A 9,771-nucleotide genomic window follows, 5' to 3' on the forward strand; every position below is an offset into this window, starting at 1 on the left:
TTTTTATTCTCAATACAACTGGTATAATTACAAATTTAAATAAATAAATGGGTTGGGAGAAGCCCAGGTGGATGGGCCACCCACCCCACGCCCTAAAAGTGCATGGTGGGTGTTTCCACACGCTTTGAAAGGGCTTTTTGAATTTGGAGCTCAAAGTTATCAAAGTGAAACAGAGTTCCATATGCGATGATGGTTGATGGAGATGAATGGTTCGAGCGTTGATTTTAAAGAAAAGGTGTAAGGGAATAAATAAATCAAGAAATAAGTTTGTACAAAATATTAAAGGGTAAATTCATCAATATATTCAAATCAACACAATTTATCATTCAAATAAAAATTACATCAAAACGATACACAATTTATCTCATTACTCCCATAAATTATATTATCATTCAAATCACTTGTTACTTGAGTGCATATTTTTAATGGGTTTTATTATTACGTGTCCTAAAAGAGAGTTTGCTTGTATCTCATACAAGTACCCTCTTTTTTTTTTTTTTATTAATATATATAATTAATAAAATAGACCATGACACCAAAGTTAGTTACTCTAAATGTCTCAAACTTAATAAAGTAGTATAGACTAGTACACCGACGCACGCATTGCGTGTTTGTATAATATTTTTTTATAATTCAGTTGATTTATATTTAAATGAGCATCAAAATATAATTTTAAGAAATAACGAGGGATTACACTGTAATTTTGATATATAAATTAAAAAATAAATTGAAAAATAAAAAAATGAAAAAATGATCTCAATAAGAATTGAACCTATAACCTAAACCCCAAAAAACAATGATTCTATCCGCTGAACTACATATAACTTATATTAAAATTTTAACATTTTATTAATATATATAACTATTAAAACAGACCATGACACCAAAATTAGTTACTCTAAATATCTCAAATTTAATAAGATAGTATAGAAGTATATATATATATATAAAGGGCATTTCCGTCAAATCGTCGACGTCATGGCATAAAAATGTAATGCTGTCCCGTTGCCGGAAAGTGTTCATACCCCCACAGCTTTCCGCCCCGGTTGCTTTTTCTCATCTTCTTCCGTAAATTCTGTCCCCAATCAGCCCTCGCCTCCAGATCTCCGCCGCCACGCCATCCCTGTGAATTGTTCGAAATCCAGGGGATTTCCCAGGCCTATTCGCCTGTATATGTATATAAATAAAACCTCCAATTCTCCATTTTTCAAAGCTTCGCACATGGCAGAAAATCGTCTAGATTTTTTCGGACGATTGTTTTTCCCGAATTTTTGATTTCAATTGTATATTGCGCCGTTTCATGACGTCATTGTCCATGTGGCCTGATAATTCAGCCTCCACCGCCGCACAATCGACGTCAAATTTCCAGCCGCCGCAGAGACAGGCGACGCCCCCAGCGGGTCATTCCCAGCAATCTAATTCGAGACAAAGGTTCAAACTTTATGCCCTGATTTTACATCAATTTGGCATTTTTCCTGGATGCATAGATCCGGAGTGTATTATATAAATTCATTATCTTCTGTGCTGAATTCTTTGTTTATAATTTCATTCTCGAATTGAGGTAGGCTCAATGTTGAATTGCTGTTGTCAAATTACGTGCTTGTGTTCATAATTTTTAAGTAGCTTATGCCGGATTCCCTTTGAAAGTAAAAAAATTATGGTAAAATTGTATTACGTTAGCTTATGTTTAAAACCCTTCATAAATTAACTGTGATAGTTTGTTGAAATAGAATAGAGATTTATGTCCGATGATTCAAGTGACGTTCACTTGCTTCTTGATTAGATTTTACTAAATAATATATCATGTGAGATGTTTGTTAATATTTATTTCACGCGTGAAATCCAAATTAACATGCATTTATTTGGCGGTTAACGATGCAAGCTATTTTTGAGGTTCATAAAATGAGATCGTTATTTGTTTTAGATTTTTGGATGGCGACCTTTTTTACACGTCTCAGTAATGTTAAAAGTTTCAGATTATGGTTTTCCTTTTTACCATTTTTAGTCGCCCTTTTTTTTATTAGCTATGGGGACAGACGTCTTAAATGTGACAATTGTCGTTTTCGAAGGTGCCAAAACATGAATTAGCTTGTATTTGATCAGTGATACAGATTCTATTTCTTTCTACACGTGGTATATGTGGATTTGGGTGTTATGACGACAAATGTTCGATTTATGTGCTTAACTGAAAACAAAATGAACGAATGTCTTACAGTTGTGCTTTGTTTGAATGAACAAAGTTCTTGTTATTTCACCAATTTGACCTTTCCTAAAATGTTATTTCCTTACATTACATAGATTTGGTTTTTGTGTGTTTTTATTCATATACCTTATTTCTGATTAGATATTAACTATATGGTTAAGAATTCATATATACTCTATAAAATAGGACAAAAGATTGCAAGACTTGGTGGCACGTGTTTGAATGGATCCATTCATTGTATTTGATATGCTAAGTTTCATTTGCAGTAATGTATATCGCTTGTTAGCACGAAGGGAGGTATCTTCTCGAACAAAACGGGCTCCAAAAAAATTATGGGGCAAGACATCAAGTCATATTGATTTCTCGGGAATCAAATGTGAAATAGCTGAAGATGCCAGACAAGAGCTCTTTTCATGGTAGTATCTTCTTTTGATCTGTTTTGTCTTTGATGTATGGATGATTATCTTGTTTTAAAATCATTATCTGAACTCCAGGGCTGAGGCAGAGTCATTGTTACGTTTATCAGCCAGGTATTGCCCTCTACTGCCTCCACCAAGGTCTACTATTGCAGCAGCCTTCAGTGCCGATGGAAAGACACTTGCCTCTACCCAGTTGGTTTCTACATTTCATTTTATCTTTATTTGTCTCTATTGCATATGATTGTTTCCAAATTTAACCATTTTTTTAATGTTGCCATTGTTTTTAATGTTGGCAGTGGAGATCATACAGTAAAGATAATTGACTATCAAACTGGAAAATGCTTAAAGGTATTGAGTGGTCATCGGAGGACACCTTGGGTGGTAAGTACAATTGAACAAACTGTTGGGAAATATGATCCAATAATGTTCGTGGAATAATGTTGTTGTTCTTTACTGAATGAAGTGATCAATTGAAGGGTGGAATGAAGTTCTAACTTTTATATTGACTTGTGCTTGGTGGCAGAAGTATATTATTATGGTTATTATTATTATTCGGGACAATGGTTTATATTGTGATTTTTGAGCTATTCTTTGGCTCTAACTTGAACAAACGAGCATCATTAATTTCTACAGGTTAGATTCCATCCACTCCATCCAGAAGTTCTTGCAAGTGGGAGTTTGGACCATGAAGTTCGATTATGGGACGCAAAATCTGCAGATTGTATTGGATCGCGGGACTTTTGTAATCCATAACCTTCAGATTTAAGAACATTGTTTTTCTATTTAGTTGATTTGAATACTGCTAATATTGCTTGTAAAATGTCTCTCCATCCAGATCGCCCAATAGCTTCAATTGCCTTTCATGCCCAAGGGGAAATTTTGGCTGTAGCTTCAGGCCGCAAGGTTAGAATTTCAGATCGTAGCAATTGCCCTTGGGTCTCAGCTTGAACGGCTTTGATATGTTGACTTTGTTTTTGGGGCAGCTCTATATATGGCACTACAACAGGAGTGGGGAGGCTTCCTCTCCAAGGATTATATTAAGGACATGCCGTTCACTCCGTGCTGTGCATTTCCATCCACATGCTGCGCCATTTCTTCTTACTGCTGAGGTATTGATTCTGGCATGCCTAGAAATTTTATAATGAATTCATAAGTTATATAATGTTGCTCGTTACAGGTCAATGATCTTGACTCATCAGACCCTTCAATGACGCTTGCAACTTCCCCTGGATACTTGCGCTACCCCCCTCCTACTATATATCTGGCAGATACTCACTCTTCTTATCGATCAAATTCAGGAAATGAACTACCGATTATGTCCATACCATTTTTGCTCTGGCCTTCGATTGGCCGACGTGATGGAACTTTGCCTTCCCAGCAAAATAATGGGGATGCAAACCCTAATGCTTCACAACAGGTGGTGGATTCTTCAGCCTCTGTGCGACTTCTCACCTTTTCAACTCCTTCTGGACAGTATGAACTTGTATTGTCTCCGATCGAATCAAGTAGTTCTCCTGTGCGAGAAGATGTGCAAAATAGTTCCTTAACAAGGGAAATGGATGATGCTGTTTCTCAGCCTGCAGTGGATGCAATGGAGATGGATGTGCAGACTGAAGAGACAAGCAATCCCTTTTTTCCAATTGGCGACTCAGCATATTGGGAGATTCCATTTTTGCAAGGCTGGTTTATTGGTCAAAGTCAAGCTGGCCAACCTGCGTTGCTCCCACAAAATGGAGGTGCTAGTGAAGGCTTGTCTTCCTATAGTGCAATGGGGAACCCATCATCAATGGTTCCTCTGGTAATTCCAAACAACGTTGGCACGTCAAGGGTTTCTAGTAGAACTGGTTCATGTCACAGGTCCTCACGGCCCCGCACGATACCAGCAGTTGGATCTAGTGATGTTGCAGCTTTTAATGGTATTCCATCAGAGCAGGGCAATTCACAACCTTTCATGAACCAAGTTCAATCAGAGGTAGCCACGTCTCTAGCTGCAGCTGCAGCTGCCGAATTACCTTGCACAGTGAAACTTAGAATATGGTCTCATGATGTGAAAAATCCTTGTACTCCTCTTGATACAAAACAATGTCTCTTAACGATTCCCCATGCTGTACTTTGTAGGTATGCATCACTTTACTATTGGTATGGAAAATTATTGTTTCCTTAATAATTTGATAATTGACTGTGTTGTTAAATGGATCAACATCATTACTTTATTGAGGTTTTCAAGGACTTGTAGGACTTTAAATTCATGATGCCATGGTAAACTCACAGTATTTGAGCTATTGATTTTCATCACCATTTTTTTGTGCCCTCTTTTATTATATCTCCTCTGCTTCTCTCCAAATGTTGACTTGTAAGTTACAATATTGTAGTGAAATGGGTGCACATTTTTCACCATGTGGAAGATTTTTAGCTGTCTGTGTGGCGTGTATCCTTCCAAATATGGAAGCGGATCCAGGGTTCCAAGGCCATGTACGGCATGATGTAACAGGAGCTTCAACATCTCCAACCAGGCATCCGGTTTTAGCCCACCAAGTTGTGTATGAACTTAGGATTTATTCCCTTGAAGCAGCTGCGTGAGTCTCAAAATATTTACCTAGCCTCCAGCTTCCTACATGGTTACACAGCTATTTAAACTGGTACTTTTTTGCTATTGTAGTTTTGGCTCAGTTCTAGCATCTCGGGCTATCAGAGCTGCTCATTGTTTGACATCAATACAGGTTAGTTTTATTACTGAAACTTAAGGTATTGATTTCATATCAATGTAATGCTCGTTTCATGTATTGAATGAAGAACTAAGTTTATATAGTTTGTGATAGTGTAGATCCTGTTACTTGTAGTAAACCATATAACCTGTCTTGTTCATGTTGAGGAAGAATTTCCACCTGTGAAGGAAAATTTGTATGATAACTATGTGTGATTTTCCTTCCATTGTAGCAACATATTTTTTTGCATCTTGCTCTGGCAGATGGTGGAGGTGTTCCAATTTATGTCTAAATTTTGGTCGTTTTTAATTGTTTTAAAGAACCCTTTATCATAAATGCATTTGTCATTCTCGTATTAGTAACTGATTCTATGGATTTTTAAGCGAGGATAATGAACAGTTAACCGAATAAAGGCATTTAAAATTATATTGCGATAATTAAGTTTTCTGATCATACTTCCAATTTTTTTTTTCTTTCGGGCGATGGTTGATGCTGTATTAGTAATGAAATGTACTAATTGAAAGATTTGGGTTCGCGAGGTAAATGAGAAAAAGGATATTTGTGGAGTAGATATATTTCATTTATGCAGAAGAATGGCACTATATTCTGTGGAACGGTGTGGATAGCTATTTACCATCAATCTTTTTGGCAAAAGATTTTACTTCATTTAGAAACATCATGTTGGTAGATTTGATGCTTAGCCTGATGGTAAATATCTATTATAGCTTTGTCACGCGAAGATTGGATTTACTGGGTATTGTGCTTTTTGAACTTTGTTCAGACATCATAATTATTTGTTTAGTTGCCTAATTGTTAATGGAAGTGTTAACAATTTGGACAATTGATCTCGAGTCTTTTTGCAATTGTAGTTCTCTCCTACATCAGAGCATCTGTTACTTGCCTATGGTCGGCGCCACAGTTCCCTTCTTAAAAGTGTTGTTATTGATGGAGATCGGACAATGCCAATTTATACTATCCTGGAGGTTAGATACGTGTGCAAATTGTAATTGCTACTTATTCGTGCATATGACCAGTTAATTTGTTAACATCAAAAACAAGATTGCTTCCCTGGTAATTAGATGCTTATTCATTTTAACTTGTTGATTGTTTTGGGAAAGTCATTCATATATTGGTGTAAAGTTGCTTCTTTGTTCTCTAAGTAATTTCTAGTGAAAATATTTTGATCTAAGGATGGACATGCCACGACTTTTGTGGTTATTACATATATAGTCTGGGAACCTTGGTCAAAAGCCATTGAACTACGGACTACCTTGGCCCAAAGAAGGTCACAGCTGATATGGTATCATAAATTCATGGACCATGATTTCAGTGCTCCTTGGATAACGATAGGAAATCCCAAGTCTCCATGAAGGTATCAGAAAACTGGAGCACGGGACTGTGAAGCTGAGACACTTCTGGTTGCACTTGTTTATTTTTATTTGTCAGTGGCCACGGAGGATGGGGTTGGGGGTAGAGGAGATGCATGATTATTATCTGAAAAATGAATGTTTGAGTTGCATACATAGGAGTAACAACTTGGAAACTATTGCGTTTTGTTTATAATCTAAAATTGTTCAATTGTCGTAATTCACTTGTTAAGGTATACGGATTACAACCACCAAGTCATGAGAAAAAGTGTGCATTGCATTTCTATTTGAATACTTAGGTCATTTGAAGATATATGAAGTATATGTGGAACACTTTTGTGGTGCGATTTTTATTTTTCTATATCTTTTGTTACACACTTCTCAGAATCTAATTTTATCTTGCAGATCTATAGAATTTCTGACATGGAACTTGTGACGGTTCTTCCCAGTGCAGAAGATGAGGTTAATGTAGCCTGTTTCCATCCTGCAGTTGGTGGTGGCTTTGTATATGGAACCAAGGTAAGTTAAACATGTATGTCTACTTTTTGGTGTTTCGAAATTGTTTAGTAGTTTCGAAAATGTTGGTTTTCTTTTAAATGTTGCAGGAAGGAAAGCTCAGGATTCTTCAGTGTGATATATCCCATGGATTTAATACTGAAGTATCCTCTATTCCCGATTACAACATGTTTGAGGTATAGGAAGGTTTATTATTGCAATCCTTTGATTCTTCTCCTGCTATTTCTACATACAATGTCTCGATGGAATTAAGGTTGTGCTTGGATAAAAGGATTTGATTTGGAGAGAGATTTGAATGGTGAATTTGAAACGACACAAGTGGATATCAAATCCATCATAATCATCATTGAATTTAAATAAGTTTTGTGTGGGAGCAGTATTTAAAATTCATTAAATATAAATTCATCCAAGCAACCAAATGAATTTTAAATCCATATGTTCAAATCCCTCCATCCAAGGACCTGCTGTCAAACTGTACTTATCAAAGGAAAACCTTGTTAGAGATGTAGCACAGCTGACCTCGACTAACTTCATAATTGTTGATCACCCTTTGCAACTTCCTCTGGATATTCTTTTAGCGTTACAGAGATACCATATTCTCTGGTACCAATCTCAAAACCTGCATGTGGTGATATACTGTCGGGTTTGTGATTGTCATATCTATAAATGTACTTGCTGTATGTAGTATTATATTCAATTGCTTACATCAACTTTTGGTTTCTCGGTTGAAGGTTCCAGCATATACAATAGGAAGCTGATTTTTGTTGAGTGAAAGCATTAAATGAATGGCAACGCTGCTTGCTTATGGTTAGTTTTTCACTTTTTTAATATATGAACGCTGAATGCCATTCTCTTTTAGTTTTTTTTTTTTAAATCAATTCTCTTTTAGGTTTGAGTGATACTTGAGGTATATAGCCATAAGATGCATATATGTACAAACCTATCTGTGGACACTCTACGGATTGAATTAAAAACAATGCTATCTGTGTTTGCATGTATATATTCTCTTGGAACTTGGGTTACAAAAACAGAGCGATGTTGACATAGACCATGCTTTATAAAACATATTTGTTTTAAAAAATATGTATAAAAAAACTGAATACTTAAGACATGGTATTCATAACATAAAAGTGAAATTTGTGCTTTATTCGTTCGATTTCCATTGTCACAAATTCATGGCCACAGATGGGTTTGAACATTAAAACATGAAACTTCTCCTTTTCCAGGTGTACTACCATCACCCTGAGATAGGACATCGCTAGTGTATCTGCAGCTTGATGTGCTACATCCCAATGGACAAGTGATGAGCCCTTGCATGTACAAAAATTGGGAATTGTTCGTTGCCATGTACAGATCTTTGCAGCTATCATCGCCAATACTGCTAACTTGCAAATAGGCGCTTTCTAGTCGATCTTGCTTGAACATTAAGGAAATGTTGCCTATATTTCCAGCTTCTTCTGACCGAAAGTTCTCTCCTTGAACAGAGCATCACGAAATATTGATCAGTTGAAAAATTGCTCGAAGTGTTTCGCTTTACATTTTCATTAATTATATGTAGCTAATATCTTTGACTCTCTTCCCTTTTCAATCATAATATTACACGATATGTTTTGCTTCGTTTGAGTATAAATAGAACTATTTTTCAGTTACTTTCTTCTTTTTTTATCATTATATGAATATATGTTTGGCTTCGTTTGAGTATAAATAGGACTATTTTTCAGTTACTTTCTTCTTCTTCTTCTTCTTTTTTTTAAAATCATTATATGAATACATGTTTGGATTCTATATGAGATTTTAGCTGTTAAATATAAAAATATACAAAGGCACTATCATATTTATTTTCACAGGTCTTCCACCCTAGCATACAAAACTCGAGCAATCCGTATGGAACTTACATGAGCTGTGGTTGTAAGGTAAGACCTTCATCGAGAACAAATTGGTGCTGTATTATTGAAGTCAATTTTTCTGTGACGGGGTTCAACCTAAAATAGGCCTGATTGTCAATGATCCCGAAGACTCGAGCAGGTAAATTTCCAGTTCTGGAGTACTAAATTAACTCAAATAGGTCTCATTAACAAGTGTTACTTGACTGCATGTCCAACGCATATTGTTCTAGTAGACAATGTTGCTAAGATAGAAATTTTAATCAGTGTATCCCATCCTCTGGTATTGGTTCTTTAGTTGAACATTAAGAAATTAAGTCGATAAGAAAAGTTTGAGTGATTCTCCGGCACAAGAGACTGAAGACACAATCCTCTTCCTTTGACCTGTTTGAATTAAAGGCAGTGTGTGAATTCATTGAGCTAATTTTGATTTTAAAAAAAAAAAACTTGTTCTATTATGACCTTGGTGATGTCAATAAAAAGTTTCATTATCAATATGGTACTGAATCTTGGGCTGGGTAGAAATATGAGGCTTCAATGAACACACAGCAGAACTAGGCCAAGCAATTCAGAACAAACAAACTAAAACGAACTTTTTTGGGAGCAACGGTTGGCTTGATTGGCATAAAGGCAACCCACGTTAAAACAAATTAGGCATCCCACCCCAAGTTGTAATAC

General features: G+C 36.0%; 1 protein-coding gene across 1 annotated transcript; it reads left to right on the top strand.

Moving 5' to 3' along the window:
* Window positions 1-979: 979 nt before the first annotated feature.
* Window positions 980-8,786, top strand: LOC142526524 (uncharacterized). The gene is made up of 15 exons (XM_075630985.1): window positions 980-1,431; window positions 2,470-2,619; window positions 2,698-2,814; window positions 2,919-3,003; window positions 3,256-3,364; window positions 3,458-3,525; window positions 3,606-3,731; window positions 3,800-4,740; window positions 4,995-5,198; window positions 5,282-5,342; window positions 6,197-6,310; window positions 7,100-7,213; window positions 7,300-7,386; window positions 7,942-8,017; window positions 8,437-8,786. Exons 1-14 carry the CDS (start codon window positions 1,301-1,303, stop codon window positions 7,966-7,968), a joined length of 2,334 nt encoding a protein of 777 aa, XP_075487100.1. The 5' UTR covers window positions 980-1,300; the 3' UTR covers window positions 7,969-8,017; window positions 8,437-8,786.
* The last annotated feature ends 985 nt before the right edge of the window (window positions 8,787-9,771 follow it).

Source organism: Primulina tabacum, chromosome 15 (genome assembly GCF_025594145.1).
Source record: "Primulina tabacum isolate GXHZ01 chromosome 15, ASM2559414v2, whole genome shotgun sequence".
Lineage (NCBI taxonomy): Eukaryota > Viridiplantae > Streptophyta > Magnoliopsida > Lamiales > Gesneriaceae > Primulina > Primulina tabacum.